At 53.1% G+C, this 16611-nt stretch overlaps 1 protein-coding gene across 1 annotated transcript in view; it reads left to right on the plus strand.

Moving 5' to 3' along the window:
* LOC122564978 (laminin subunit gamma-3-like) overlaps nt 1–16611 on the plus strand; it is a 218008-nt gene that overhangs the window by 110596 nt on the left and 90801 nt on the right. The window contains exons 11-13 of the mRNA XM_087998211.1: nt 254–366; nt 9470–9682; nt 11740–11928. Of these exons, the coding sequence (XP_087854337.1) occupies nt 254–366; nt 9470–9682; nt 11740–11928 (515 nt within the window). The remainder of the gene's footprint in view (nt 1–253; nt 367–9469; nt 9683–11739; nt 11929–16611) is intronic.

The raw sequence follows: 16611 nt of genomic DNA on the forward strand, positions 1-16611 counted from the left end.
AGAATTCCCTATTCCCAAGGGAATAAGAATTTATCCCACAGGAGATGAGGGTGTTAACGCCTACTCTCATGGTTCAGTCTTTTCCGGATAGGAGTTGCGACGTGATGTTTGATCACGTTTCACTGGGATATGAGGGGAGATGGAATAATACAAGAAACAATTGGTAAACCTTGGGATATCGCTGAGTGAGAGGCCGGCTTGTTTTTAACCCTGAGTAACATGATTTAAGGGACTTTTTATTTCTTCTTTGCAGACTGCACGAGGTACAGGCTGGCATCCAGAGTGAAACGGTCTCCAGTTTCCAGTTTCAGCAGCTGCTCTCCAACCTCACTGCTCTGAAACTGGGTACCAATAGGAGCATTCCGAGTAAGTGACCCTCACCGAGACCCTCATCCTGCAGCGGGTCATACCCGCGTGTGCGTGTCTGTCTGTGTGACCCTCATCCTGCAGCGGGTCATACCCGCGTGTGCGTGTCTGTCTGTGTGACCCTCATCCTGCAGCGGGTCATACCCGCGTGTGCGTGTCTGTCTGTGTGACCCTCATCCTGCAGCGGGTCATACCCGCATGTGTGTGTCCTACTGTGTGACCCTCATCCTGCAGCGGGTCATACCCGCGTGTGTGTGACCTACTGTGTGACCCTCATCTTGCAGCGGGTCATACCCGCGTGTGCATGTGTCTTTGTGCATGTGTCTGCATGTGTTAGTGTGTCTGAGGGTCATACCGCCTGGAAACGGACCCAACCAATTCATGCTGACCATCTTCACCAGGTAAACTCGTCCCACCTGCCTGCTCCGGACCCATTTCCCTCCAAACCTCTCCTACTCCTGAACTTATCCAATAGTCTTTTAAATGTTGTAACTGTATCTGCATCCATCACTTCCTCTGGCAGTTCATTCCACACACAAACCACGCTCTGTGGAAAAAGAAACGTTTTCCTCCATGTCTTTCTTAAATCTTTCTCCTCTCATCTTAAAAAGACGCTCCCTAGTGTTGAAATCCCATACCCCAGGGAATAGACACCTGCTATTCACCTTCCCGATGTGTCTGTGTGTGTTCCCCCTTATGGGAGAGTGTTGGACCAGCAGGTACTGCCCCATTATAAAGGGGCACCAAGAGCAGGTGGAGATGAGGAGGGATTTCTTTCCTCAGAAGGTTGTGTGGCTTTGGACCCCCTTGCCACAGAGAGCTGTGTGGGGGCAGATTCTCAATCAATCGGGGAATCGAGGGGTCCAGGGGAAGGGCAGGAAAGTGGACGTGAGGAGCATTGGATCAGCCGCGATCCTATTGAATGGTGGAGCAGGCTCAAGGGGCTGAACGGCCTCCTCCTGTTCTTATTTCTGTGTGTGTGTGAGAGTGTGTGTGTGTGTCTGTGAGAGTGTGTGTGTGTGTGTGTCTGTGAGAGTGTGTGTGTGTGTCTGTGAGAGTGTGTGTGTCTGTGAGAGTGTGTGTGTGTGTGTGTGTCTGTGAGAGTGTGTGTGTGTCTGTGAGAGTGTGTGTGTGTCTGTGAGAGTGTGTGTGTGTGTCTGTGTGAGAGAGCGTGTGTGTGTCTGTGAGAGTGTGTGTGAGAGAGCGTGTGTGTCTGTGAGAGTGTGTCTGTGAGAGAGTGTGTGTGTCTGTGAGTGTGTGTGTGTGTCTATGAGAGTGTGAGTGTGTGTATGTGTGTCTGAGAGAGTGTGTGTGTGTGTCTGTGCTAGAGAGAGCGTGTGTGTGTGTGAGAGTGTGTGTGTGAGAGAGCGTGTGTGTCTGTGAGAGTGTGTCTGTGAGTGTGTGTGTGTCTGTGAGAGTGTGAGTGTGTGTGTCTGTGAGTGTGTGTGTGTCTGTGAGAGAGTGTGTGTGTCTGTGAGTGTGTGTGTGTGTGTGTCTGTGAGAGTGTGTGTGTCTGTGTGTCTGTGAGAGTGTGTGTGTCTGTGAGAGTGTGTGTGTGTGTCTGTGAGAGAATGTGTGTGTGTCTGTGAGAGTGTGTGTGTGTGTCTGTGAGAGAGAGTGTGTGTGTCTGTGCGAGAGTGTGTCTGTCTGTGCGAGAGTGTGTCTGTCTGTGCGAGAGTGTGTCTGTCTGTGCGAGAGTGTGTGTGTCTGTGAGTGTGTGTGTGTGTCTGTGAGTGTGTGTGTGTGTCTGTGTGTGTGTGTGTCTGTGAGTGTGTGTGTGTCTGTGAGTGTGTGTGTGTGTGTCTGTGAGAGTGTGTGTGTCTGTGTGTCTGTGAGAGTGTGTGTGTCTGTGAGAGTGTGTGTGTGTGTCTGAGAGAGTGTGTGTGTGTCTGTGAGAGTGTGTGTGTGTGTCTGTGAGAGTGTGTGTGTGTGTCTGTGAGAGAGAGTGTGTGTGTGTCTGTGAGAGAGAGTGTGTGTGTCTGTGAGAGAGAGTGTGTGTGTCTGTGAGAGAGTGTGTGTGTCTGTCTGTGAGAGTGTGTGTGTGTCTGTGAGAGTGTGTGTGTGTCTGTGAGAGTGTGTGTGTGTGTCTGTGTGAGAGAGCGTGTGTGTGTCTGTGAGAGTGTGTGTCTGTGAGAGAGAGTGTGTGTGTGTGTGAGAGAGTGTGTGTGTGTGTGTGTGTGTGTGAGAGAGAGTGGGTGTGTGTGTCTGTGACAGTGTGTGTGTGTGTCTGTGAGAGAGAGTGTGTGTGTGTGTCTGTGAGAGTGTGTGTGTGTCTGTGAGAGAGTGTGTGTGTCTGTGAGAGAGTGTGTGTGTGTCTGTGAGAGCGTGTGTGTGTCTGTGAGAGTGTGTGTGTGTGTGTCTGTGAGAGAGTGTGTGTGTGTGTCTGTGAGAGTGTGTGTGTGTCTGTGAGAGTGTGTGTGTGTGTGTCTGTGAGAGAGAGTGTGTGTGTCTGTGAGAGAGTGTGTGTGTGTGTGAGAGAGTGTGTGTGTGTCTGTGAGAGCGTGTGTGTGTCTGTGAGAGTGTGTGTGTGTGTCTGTGAGAGTGTGTCTGTGAGTGTGTGTGTGTCTGTGAGAGTGTGAGTGTGTGTGTCTGTGAGTGTGTGTGTGTCTGTGAGTGTGTGTGTGTCTGTGAGAGAGTGTGTGTGTCTGTGAGTGTGTGTGTGTGTGTCTGTGAGAGTGTGTGTGTCTGTGTGTCTGTGAGAGTGTGTGTGTCTGTGAGAGTGTGTGTGTGTGTCTGTGAGAGAGAGTGTGTGTGTCTGTGAGAGAGTGTGTGTGTGTGTCTGTGAGAGCGTGTGTGTGTCTGTGAGAGTGTGTGTGTGTGTCTGTGAGAGTGTGTGTGTGTGTCTGTGAGAGTGTGTGTGTGTGTGTCTGTGAGAGTGTGTGTGTGTGTCTGTGAGAGTGAGTGTGTGTGTGTCTGTGAGAGTGAGTGTGTGTGTGTCTGTGAGAGAGTGTGTGTGTGTGTGTCTGTGAGAGTGTGTGTGTGTGTCTGTGAGAGTGTGTGTGTGTGTCTGTGAGAGAGAGTGTGTGTGTCTGTGAGAGAGAGTGTGTGTGTCTGTGAGAGAGAGTGTGTGTGTGTCTGTGAGAGAGAGTGTGATGTGTCTGTGAGAGAGTGTGATGTGTCTGTGAGAGAGTGTGTGTGTGTCTGTGAGAGAGTGTGTGTGTGTCTGTGAGAGAGAGTGTGTGTGTGTCTGTGAGAGAGTGTGTGTGTGTCTGTGAGAGAGTATGTGTGTGTGTGTGTCTGTGAGAGAGTATGTGTGTGTCTGTGTGTCTGTGAGAGAGTGTATGTGTGTCTGTGTGTCTGTGAGAGAGTGTATGTGTGTGTGTGTCTGTCTGTGAGAGTGTGTGTGTGTCTGTGAGAGAGTGTATGTGTGTGTGTGTGTGTGTGTGTGTCTGTGAGAGTGTGAGTGTGCGTGTCTGTGAGTGTGTGTGTGTGTCTGTGAGAGAGTGTGTGTGTGTGTCTGTGAGAGAGTGTGTGTGTGTGTCTGTGAGAATGTGTGTGTGTCTGTGAGAATGTGTGTGTGTGTGTCTGTGAGAGTGTGTGTGTGTCTGTGAGTGTGTGTGTGTCTGTGAGTGTGTGTGTGTCTGTGAGAGAGTGTGTGTGTCTGTGAGAGAGTGTGTGTGTGTCTGTGAGAGTGTGTGTGTGTCTGTGAGAGGGTGAGTGTGTGTGTCTGTGAGAGGGTGAGTGTGTGTATCTGTGAGAGGGTGAGTGTGTGTGTCTGTGAGAGAGTGTGTGTGTGTGTCTGTGAGAGAGTGTGTGTGTGTCTGTGAGAGTGTGTGTGTGTGTGTCTGTGAGAGAGTGTGTGTGTGTCTGTGAGAGAGTGTGTGTGTGTCTGTGAGAGTGTGTGTGTGTGTCTGTGAGAGTGTGTGTGTGTCTGTGAGAGTGTGTGTGTGTCTGTGAGAGTGTGTGTGTGTGTGTGTGTCTGTGAGAGTGTGTGTGTGTCTGTGAGAGTGTGTGTGTCTGTGAGAGTGTGTGTGTGTGTCTGTGTGAGAGAGCGTGTGTGTGTCTGTGAGAGTGTGTCTGTGAGAGAGCGAGTGTGTCTGTGAGAGAGTGTGTGTGTCTGTGAGTGTGTGTGTGTGTCTATGAGAGTGTGAGTGTGTGTATGTGTGTCTGAGAGAGTGTGTGTGTGTGTCTGTGCTAGAGAGAGCGTGTGTGTGTGTGAGAGTGTGTGTGTGAGAGAGCGTGTGTGTCTGTGAGAGTGTGTCTGTGAGTGTGTGTGTGTCTGTGAGAGTGTGAGTGTGTGTGTCTGTGAGTGTGTGTGTGTCTGTGAGTGTGTGTGTGTCTGTGAGAGAGTGTGTGTGTCTGTGAGTGTGTGTGTGTGTCTGTGAGAGTGTGTGTGTCTGTGTGTCTGTGAGAGTGTGTGTGTGTGTCTGTGAGAGAATGTGTGTGTGTCTGTGAGAGTGTGTGTGTGTGTCTGTGAGAGAGAGTGTGTGTGTCTGTGCGAGAGTGTGTCTGTCTGTGCGAGAGTGTGTCTGTCTGTGCGAGAGTGTGTCTGTCTGTGAGTGTGTGTGTCTGTCTGTGAGTGTGTGTGTGTGTCTGTGAGTGTGTGTGTGTCTGAGTGTGTGTGTGTCTGTGAGTGTGTGTGTGTGTGTCTGTGAGAGTGTGTGTGTCTGTGTGTCTGTGAGAGTGTGTGTGTCTGTGAGTGTGTGTGTGTGTGTCTGAGAGAGTGTGTGTGTGTCTGTGAGAGTGTGTGTGTGTGTCTGTGAGTGAGAGTGTGTGTGTGTGTCTGTGAGAGAGAGTGTGTGTGTGTCTGTGAGAGAGAGTGTGTGTGTCTGTGAGAGAGAGTGTGTGTGTGTCTGTGAGAGTGTGTGTGTGTCTGTGAGAGTGTGTGTGTGTGTCTGTGTGAGAGCGTGTGTGTGTCTGTGAGAGTGTGTGTCTGTGTGAGAGAGTGTGTGTGTGTGTGAGAGAGAGTGTGTGTGTGTGTGTGAGAGAGGGTGGGTGTGTGTGTCTGTGACAGTGTGTGTGTGTGTCTGTGAGAGAGAGTGTGTGTGTGTGTCTGTGAGAGAGTGTGTGTGTCTGTGAGAGAGTGTGTGTGTCTGTGAGAGAGAGTGTGTGTGTCTGTGAGAGAGTGTGTGTGTGTGTGTGAGAGAGTGTGTGTGTGTGTGAGAGAGTGTGTGTGTGTCTGTGAGAGCGTGTGTGTGTGTGTCTGTGAGAGTGTGTGTGTGTGTGTCTGTGAGAGTGTGTGTGTGTCTGTGAGAGTGTGTGTGTGTGTGTCTGTGAGAGAGAGTGTGTGTGTCTGTGAGAGAGTGTGTGTGTGTCTGTGAGAGTGTGTGTGTGTGTCTGTGAGAGTGTGTGTGTGTGTCTGTGAGAGTGTGTCTGTGAGTGTGTGTGTGTCTGTGAGTGTGTGTGTGTCTGTGAGAGTGTGTGTGTCTGTGAGTGTGTGTGTGTCTGTGAGAGAGTGTGTGTGTCTGTGAGTGTGTGTGTGTGTGTGTGTCTGTGAGAGTGTGTGTGTCTGTGTGTCTGTGAGAGTGTGTGTGTCTGTGAGAGTGTGTGTGTGTGTCTGTGAGAGAATGTGTGTGTGTCTGTGAGAGTGTGTGTGTGTCTGTGAGAGAGAGTGTGTGTGTCTGTGCGAGAGTGTGTGTGTCTGTGCGAGAGTGTGTGTGTCTGTGCGAGAGTGTGTCTGTCTGTGAGAGTGTGTGTCTGTCTGTGAGAGTGTGTGTCTGTCTGTGAGAGTGTGTGTGTGTCTGTGAGTGTGTGTGTGTGTGTCTGAGTGTGTGTGTGTCTGTGAGTGTGTGTGTCTGTGTGTCTGTGAGAGTGTGTGTGTCTGTGAGAGTGTGTGTGTGTCTGTGAGAGAGTGTGTGTGTGTCTGTGAGAGAGAGTGTGTGTGTGTCTGTGAGAGAGAGTGTGTGTGTCTGTGAGAGAGAGTGTGTGTGTCTGTGCGAGAGTGTGTGTCTGTCTGTGCGAGAGTGTGTGTCTGTCTGTGAGAGTGTGTGTGTGTCTGTGAGAGTGTGTGTGTGTGTCTGAGAGTGTGTGTGTGTGTCTGTGTGAGAGAGCGTGTGTGTGTCTGTGAGAGTGTGTGTCTGTGAGAGAGAGAGTGTGTGTGTGTGTGAGAGAGAGTGTGTGTGTGTCTGTGACAGTGTGTGTGTGTGTCTGTGAGAGAGAGTGTGTGTGTGTGTCTGTGAGAGTGTGTGTGTGTCTGTGAGAGTGTGTGTGTGTCTGAGAGAGAGTGTGTGTGTCTGTGAGAGAGTGTGTGTGTGTGTGTGAGAGAGCGTGTGTGTGTCTGTGAGAGCGTGTGTGTGTCTGTGAGAGTGTGTGTGTGTGTCTGTGAGAGTGTGTGTGTGTGTGTCTGTGAGAGTGTGTGTGTGTCTGTGAGAGTGTGTGTGTGTCTGTGAGAGTGTGTGTGTGTGTGTCTGTGAGAGTGAGTGTGTGTGTGTCTGTGAGAGAGAGTGTGTGTGTCTGTGAGAGAGAGTGTGTGTGTCTGTGAGAGAGAGTGTGTGTGTGTCTGTGAGAGAGAGTGTGTGTGTGTCTGTGAGAGAGAGTGTGTGTGTGTCTGTGAGAGAGTGTGTGTGTGTCTGTGAGAGAGTGTGTGTGTGTCTGTGAGAGAGAGTGTGTGTGTGTCTGTGAGAGAGTGTGTGTGTGTCTGTGAGAGAGTATGTGTGTGTGTGTGTGTGTCTGTGAGAGTGTGTGTGTATGTCTGTGAGAGAGTATGTGTGTGTCTGTGTGTCTGTGAGAGAGTGTATGTGTGTCTGTGTGTCTGTGAGAGAGTGTATGTGTGTGTGTGTCTGTCTGTGAGAGTGTGTGTGTCTGTGAGAGAGTGTATGTGTGTGTGTGTGTGCGTGTCTGTGAGAGTGTGAGTGTGCGTGTCTGTGAGTGTGTGCGTGTCTGTGAGTGTGTGTGTGTGTCTGTGAGAGAGTGTGTGTGTGTGTCTGTGAGAGAGTGTGTGTGTGTGTCTGTGAGAATGTGTGTGTGTCTGTGAGAATGTGTGTGTGTCTGTGAGAGTGTGTGTGTGTGTCTGTGAGAGAGTGTGTGTGTGTCTGTGAGAGAGTGTGTGTGTCTGTGAGAGAGAGTGTGTGTGTCTGTGAGAGAGTGTGTGTGTGTCTGTGAGAGGGTGAGTGTGTGTGTCTGTGAGAGGGTGAGTGTGTGTATCTGTGAGAGGGTGAGTGTGTGTGTCTGTGAGAGAGTGTGTGTGTGTGTCTGTGAGAGAGTGTGTGTGTGTCTGTGAGAGTGTGTGTGTGTGTGTCTGTGAGAGAGTGTGTGTGTGTCTGTGAGTGTGTGTGTGTGTGTCTGTGAGAGAGTGCGTGTGTGTCTGTGAGAGAGTGCGTGTGTGTCTGTGAGAGAGTGCGTGTGTGTCTGTGAGAGTGTGTGTGTCTGTGTGTGTCTGTGAGAGAGAGTGTCTGTGTGAGAGAGTGAGTGTGTGTCTGAGAGAGTGAGAGTGTGTCTGTGAGAGAGAGTGTGTGTCTGTGAGAGAGAGTGTGTGTCTGTGAGAGAGAGTGTGTGTCTGTGAGAGAGAGTGTGTGTCTGTGTGAGAGAGAGTGTATGTCTGTGAGAGAGAGAGTGTGTGTCTGTGAGAGTGTGTGTGTCTGTGAGAGTATGTGTGTGTGTCTGTGAGAGAGAGAGTGTGTGTCTGTGAGTGTGTGTGTCTGTGAGAGTGTGTGTGTGTGTCTGTGAGAGTGTGTGTGTGTGTCTGTGAGTGTGTGTGTCTGTGAGAGTGTGTGTGTGTGTCTGTGAGAGTGTGTGTGTGTGTCTGTGAGAGAGTGTGTGTGTGTCTGTGAGAGAGTGTGTGTGTGTCTGTGAGAGAGTGTGTGTGTGTCTGTGAGAGTGTGTGTCTGTGTGAGAGAGAGTGTGTGTCTGTGTGAGAGAGAGTGTGTGTCTGTGTGAGAGAGAGTGTGTGTCTGTGTGAGAGTGTGTGTGTCTGTGAGAGAGTGAGTGTGTGTCTGTGAGAGTGTGTGTCTGTGAGAGTGTGTGTGTCTGTGACAGTGAGTGTGTGTCTGTGAGAGAGTGTGTGAGAGAGTGTGTGTCTGTGACAGTGAGTGTGTGTCTGTGAGAGTGTGTGTCTGTGAGAGAGAGTGTGTGTGTGTCTGTGAGCGTGTGTGTCTGAGAATGTATCTGTGAGAGTGTGTGCAGGTGTGTGTCTGTGAGATTGTGTGCGTTTGTGTCTGTGTCTGAGAGTATGTGCATGCGTGTGTCTGTGAGAGTGTGTGCGTGTGTGTGTGAGAGTGTGTGTCTGTGAGAATGTATCTGTGAGAGTGTGTGCAGGTGTGTGTCTGTGAGAGTGTGTGCGTTTGTGTGTGAGAGTGTGTGTGTGTCTGTGTGTCTGTGTGCGTGTCTGTGAGAGTGTGTGTGTCTGTGAGAGTGTGTGTCTGCGAGAGGGTGTGTGCGTGTCTGTGAGAGTGTGTGTGTCTGTGAGAGTGTGTGTCTGTGAGAGGGTGTGTGTGTGTCTGTGAGAGTGTGTATGTCTATGCAAGTGTGAATGTGTGTGTGCATGCAGGTGAGTGTGTGTATCTGTGTGTACGTGCGCGTGTGTGTGTGCGTGCGTGTCTGAGTGTTTGTGTGCGTGCACGTGTGTGTGTTTGTGTGCAAGCACGCGTGTGTGTGCATGCGCGTGCGTGTGCCTGTGAGTATGTGCGAGTATGTCTGTGAGCGTGCGAGTGTGCGCGCGCATCCATGGTAAACTCCAGCCTGACACCAACTTTAAGTACATTTAAGTCATCATTGGACAAGCATATGGACATACATGGAATAGTGTAGATGGGATGGGCTTCAGATTGGTATGACAGGTCGGTGCAACATCGAGTGCTGAAGGGCCTGTACTGTGCTGTAATGTTCTATGACGCTCTGCAGTGCCACCTTGTTGGAGATGCCATCTTTCTGGTGAAACCTTTAACCCATGCCCTGCCAGCCCAGTCCAACAGGACTCGGAAACCCTCCCCCCGTGGCACTGTTTTGCCGAGAGGTTGAGGGATTCTTCCTGCTGCTGAGTGAGCTGTGACCATTTACCTCGGAGCTATCTGTGGGAACTTGCTGTGCACAAATTAGCAGCAATACCACATGGATCAAAATGACTATTAGTTTGGGATGTCTGAGTAAAAGGTGCTATACCAATGCGAGTCTTTATTTCTGATCCACATCATGTCATTAAAGGCTCTGTCTGCTTTCTGTGCTACAGTCCACCTGATGGATGTTGCCCTGGTAACGGCCCAGGCCGGCCTATCTCCCCGCGCAGCCTGGGTGGAGGAGTGTGTGTGTCCCGAAGGCTACATCGGACAGTTCTGTGAGGCGTGTGCCCCGGGTTTCAAGCGGGAGATACTATTTGGAGGGTCACTGAGCCCCTGTGTGGCCTGTACCTGTAACCAACATGGAAGCTGCGAGCCGGAATCAGGTCAGTCCGGAAACCGCGAGAGCTGCAGCTGGGCGCTGGAGACCCGAAACAGAGAGCGCGGGAGAAACTCAGCAACACTCACAGCGAGAGAAACAGAGCTAACGTGCCAGGGCTGCTGACCCTTCTTCAGAACGGCTGGCAGCTTGGAACAGCGTGGTATTCACACTGAAAACAAGGTCTGGGTGGAGACCAGGCCCAGAGAGAGAGAGAGAGAGAGATGTGTCGGGGATGGGGAGCCAAGGAGATTAGAGATAGCAGCTCAGGACAGAAGAAAGTGATAATAAGGACTGAGAGCAGAACAGAAAGGCTGAGCTCAAGTCACAGCAATGGGTTTATAATGTGATAAAAGATCTGGAATCATAGCATCTCTTCAGGTTGGAAGAAGCCAGTGACTCTACCGAGTCTGTGCTGACCCTCCGAAGACGCACCGTCACCCGTCCAGCCCGCACACCGTAGGATTATTTCCCATGGCCAACCCACCCTGACCTGCACATCTTTGTGACAGTGGGAGGAAACTGGAGCACACCCACGCAGACACGGGGAGGATGTGCAAACCCCACCCAGACAGTCGCCCGAGGATGGAGTCGAACCCAGGTCCCTGGCGCTGCGAGGCAGCAGTGCTAACCACTGAGCCACCCGTCTGGGGTGGGTGACTGTTGTAAAAGCAACAGGACTAGGTGTGGGGGGAGTGGGTAAAAAAAACCTGGGAGGGTGGAGTCCAGCTGTAAGGTTGTTGAACTCAGTATTGAGTCCCGAAGGCTGCAGGGTCCCCAAGCGGAAAATGCGGTGCTGTTCTTGCACTGAGCTACACTGGAGCACTGCAGCCAGCCTGGGACAGAGGGGCTGGACAGGGGACGGGGTGGGCAGGCGATGGGAAACTCAGGGTCATTCTTGTGGGCAGAGGATAGTTGTCCTGTGAAGCGGTCACCAGGCTACACTTGGTTTCCCCAGTGCAGAGGAGACCACATGGTGAGCAGAAGACTGAAGGATGGATTAGGGTGACACGGTGGCTCAGTGGTTAGCACTGCTGCCTCATGGCCCCAGGGTCCTGGGTTCGATTCCAGCCTCGGGCGACTGACTGTCTGTGTGCAGTTTGCACATTCTCCCCGTGTCTGTGTGGGTCTGCTCTGGGTGCTCCGGTTTCCTCCCAAAGATGTGTAGGTTAGGGTGGATTGGCCATGGGATATGCAGTGTTACAGGGATAGGGTGGGTCTGTGTGGCATGCTCTTAGGAGGGTCAGTGTGGATGTGATGGGCTGAATGGCCTGCCTCTGCACTGTAGGGATGCCATGATTCTATTCTATTAAATGCCATTGAAAATGGCCGTGTCCCTATCTCTGAGCCAGGAGGCCAGGGTTCATGTCTCACATTTTAACCAGAAAATGGATGAGTGCTCCTGAGCAGTTTGTTCGGTAAATTAGGATTCTGAGAGGGTGAGGGTGAGGGTGAGGATCCTGCAGGGTGAGGGTGAGGATCCTGCAGGGTGAGGGACAGGGTGAGGTTCCTGCAGGGTGAGGGTGAGGATCCTGCAGGGTGAGGGACAGGGTGAGGTTCCTGCAGGGTGAGGGTGAGGATCCTGCAGGGTGAGGGTGAGGATCCTGCAGGGTGAGGGACAGGGTGAGGTTCCTGCAGGGTGAGGGAGAGCGTGAGGGACAGGGTGAGGTTCCTGCAGGGTGAGGGAGAGCGTGAGGGACAGGGTGAGTTTCCTGCAGGGTGAGGGAGAGCGTGAGGGACAGGGTGAGGTTCCTGCAGGGTGAGGGAGAGCGTGAGGGACAGGGTGAGGTTCCTGTAGTCTGAGGGAGAAGGTGAGGGAGAGGGTGAGGATCCTGCAGGGGCAGGGACAGGGTGAGGGAGAGGATGAGGGTGAGATTCCTGCAGGGAGAGGATGAGAATCCTGCAGTGCGAGGGTGTCTCCTGGTAGTTCACTGGTTGTTATTGGTTATCGTGTTGGGGACCAGTGTTTCCCAGAGAGCTCACTCCCTGCACAAGCTGGTGAATTGTGAAATCTGTGCCTCCCTTCCTCCCTCTAGTTTACCTGCGTGTCCTTTACCGTTGTAGGTATTTGCCAATGTGTACACAACACTGTCGGACCGTCCTGTGAGTACTGTGCGAGTGGTTACTATGGCAACCCCTTCCGTGGCAGGTACAACGATTGTAAGCCGTGCCCATGCCCGGCTCAGTCTAACTGCACCGTGTTGGAAGAGAGAAATGAAGTGATCTGTACGGATTGTCCAGACGGACAGACAGGTAAAGAGCTACCTCTGAGTCACACTCCACTCCAGGCACACGGTGTTTGAACACTGACTGAGACAGCGGTGGGTCATAGGGTCCCTCACCCACCCCAGGCTGTACTGGGATGGTACCTACCGGAACGGCCACTGTCTGTGCTTCACAAAGGGGAGAGAATAATGAAAAGGTTTACTGTTCCCTCCAAACAGCCACACAGGCGCGCGCACACGCGCACACACACACACACACACACACACACACAGACACAGACACAGACACACGCACGTCCCCACGCACAGACACACACACACGTCCCCACGCACAGACATACACACACACACACATGTCCCCCCACACACACACACATCCCCATGCACAGACACACACACACATCCCCATGCACAGACACACACACACACATCCCCACGCACAGACACACACACACGTCCCCACGCACAGACACACACACGCGCGCACAGACACGCACAAAGACACGCACACACGTCCCTAGGCGCGCGTACACACACACACACATGTCCCCACGCACACACGTCCCCACGCACACACGTCCCCACACAGCCACACACACACACACACGTCCCCACGCACAGACACACACACGTCCCCATTCACAGATACACACACACGTCCCCACGCACAGATACACACACACGTCCCCACGCACAGACACACATGCACGTCCCCATGCACAGACACACACGCACATACATGTCCCCACGCACAGACACACACGCACATACACGTCCCCACACAGACACACACACACGTCCCCATGCACAGATACACACATACAAGTGCCCATGCACAGAAACACATGCACATACACGTCCCCACACACATATACATCCCCACGCACAGACACACACGCACATACACAGACACACACACATATCCCCACGCACAGATACACACACGTTCCCACATACAGACACACACGCACGTCCCCACACACACACACACACGCACGTCCCCACACACACACACACACGCACGTCCCCACACACATACACACACACACTTCCCCAAGCACAGATACACAGGCACGTCCCCACACACAGACACACACACAAACGTCCCCACAAACAGACACACACACGTCCCCACGCACAGACACACACACACGTCCCCACGCACAGACACACACACACACGTCCCCACGCACAGACACACACACACGTCCCCACGCACAGATACAAACACACGTCCCCACGCACAGACACACACACACACGTCCCCACGCACAGACACACACGCACGTCCCCACACACACACGTCCCCAAGCACAGATACACAGACACGTCCCCACACACAGACACACACACACACAAACGTTCCCATAAACAGATACACACACACGCGCGCACACACACACGTCCCCATGCACAGACACACACACACGCACCCACGCACAGACACACACACACGCACCCACGCACAGATACTTACACACGTCCCCACGCACAGACACACACACACACATGTCCCCACGCACAGATACACACACACGTCCCCACGCACAGATACACACACACGTCCCCACGCACAGACACACACATACACGCACAGACACACACACACGTCCCCACGCACAGACACACACACACGTCCCCACGCACAGACACACACACACACACACGTCCCCATGCACAGACACACACACATGTCCCCACGCGCACACACACATCCCCACGCGCGTACACACACGTCCCCACGCACAGACACACACACACACGTCCCCACGCACAGTCACACACACACGTCCCCACGCACAGATACACACACACGTCCCCACGCACAGACACACACACACGTCCCCACGCACAGACACACACGCACATACACATCCCCACACAGACACACACGTCCCCATGCACAGATACACACAAGTGCCCATGCACAGAAACACACGCATATACACGTCCCCAAGCACTGATACACAGACACGTCCCCACACACAGACACAGACACACACACACAAACGTCCCCATAAACAGACACACACACACACACGTCCCCACGCACAGACACACACACACGCACCCACGCACAGACACACACACACACACCCACGCACAGACACTCACACACGTCCCCACGCACAGACACACACACACGTCCCCACGCACAGTCACACACACATCCCCACGCACAGATACACACACATATCCCCACGCACAGATACACACACACACGTTCCCACGTACAGACACACACGCACGTCTCCACACACATACACACACGCACGTCCCCACACACATACACACACACACGTCCCCAAGCACAGATACACAGACACGTCCCCACACACAGACACACAAACCTCTCCCCAAACAGACACACACACACGTCCCCACGCACAGACACACACACCCACGCACAGACACACACACACGTCCCCACGCACAGACACACACGTCCCCACGCACAGATACAAACATACGTCCCCACGCACAGATACACACACAGGTTCCCACGTACAGACACACACACACACACACACACACGTCCCCACGCACAGACACACACGCATGTCCCCACACACACACATGTCCCCAAGCACAGATGCACACACGTCCCCACATACACACACACACACACAAACAGACACACACACACGCGCGCGCACACACACATGTCCCCATGCACAGACACACACACACACACGCACCCACGCACAGACACACACACACGCACCCACGCACAGACACACACACACGCACCCACGCACAGACACTCACACACGTCCCCACGCACAGACACACACACGTCCCCACGCACAGATACACACACACGTCCCCACGCACAGATACACACACACGTCCCCACGCACAGACACACACACACGTCCCCACGCACAGATACACACACACACGTCCCCTCGCACAGATACAAACACACGTCCCCACGCACAGATACACACACACGTTCCCATGTACAGACACACACACACGTCCCCACACACAGACACACATACACGTCCCCACGCACAGACACATGCGCACATACACGTCCCCAAGCACAGATACACACATACACATCCCCACGCTCAGATACACACATACACATCCCCACGCACAGACACACACGTCCCCATGCACAGATACACACATACACGTGCCCATGCACAGAAACACACACATACACATCCCCACACACAGACAACATGCACGTCCCCACGCACAGACACACATGCACATACACATCCCCACACAGACACACACGTCCCCATGCACAGAAACACACGCACATACACGTCCCCAAGCACAGATACACAGACACGTCCCCACACACAGACACAGACACACACACACAAACGTCCCCATAAACAGACACACACACACACACGTCCCCACGCACAGACACACACACACGCACCCACGCACAGACACACACACACACACCCACGCACAGACACTCACACACGTCCCCACGCACAGACACACACACATGTCCCCACGCACAGTCACACACACAGATACACACACATATCCCCACGCACAGATACACACACACACGTTCCCACGTACAGACACACACGCACGTCTCCACACACATACACACACGCACGTCCCCACACACATACACACACACACGTCCCCAAGCACAGATACACAGACACGTCCCCACACACAGACACACAAACCTCTCCCCAAACAGACACACACACACGTCCCCACGCACAGACACACACACCCACGCACAGACACACACACACGTCCCCACGCACAGACACACACGTCCCCACGCACAGATACAAACATACGTCCCCACGCACAGATACACACACAGGTTCCCACGTACAGACACACACACACACGTCCCCACGCACAGACACACACGCATGTCCCCACACACACACATGTCCCCAAGCACAGATGCACACACGTCCCCACATACACACACACACACACAAACAGACACACACACACGCGCGCGCACACACACATGTCCCCACGCACAGACACACACACACACACGCACCCACGCACAGACACACACACACGCACCCACGCACAGACACACACACACGCACCCACGCACAGACACTCACACACGTCCCCACGCACAGACACACACACGTCCCCACGCACAGATACACACACACGTCCCCACGCACAGATACACACACACGTCCCCACGCACAGACACACACACACGTCCCCACGCACAGATACACACACACACACGTCCCCTCGCACAGATACAAACACACGTCCCCACGCACAGATACACACACACGTTCCCATGTACAGACACACACACACGTCCCCACACACAGACACACATACACGTCCCCACGCACAGACACATGCGCACATACACGTCCCCAAGCACAGATACACACATACACATCCCCACGCTCAGATACACACATACACATCCCCACGCACAGACACACACACACGTCCCCACGCACAGATACACACACACACACGTCCCCTCGCACAGATACAAACACACGTCCCCACGCACAGATACACACACACGTTCCCATGTACAGACACACACACACGTCCCCACACACAGATACACACACACGTCCCCACGCACAGATACACACACACGTCCCCACGCACAGACACACACACACGTCCCCACGCACAGACACACACACAAGTCCCCACGCACAGTCACACAAACACACGTCCCCACGCACAGTCACACATGCACATACACGTC

The sequence above is a fragment of the Chiloscyllium plagiosum genome, unplaced genomic scaffold (assembly GCF_037043375.1).
Source record: "Chiloscyllium plagiosum isolate Xiang-an unplaced genomic scaffold, Cpla_swu_hap1 HiC_scaffold_21, whole genome shotgun sequence".
Classification (NCBI taxonomy): Eukaryota; Metazoa; Chordata; class Chondrichthyes; order Orectolobiformes; family Hemiscylliidae; genus Chiloscyllium; species Chiloscyllium plagiosum.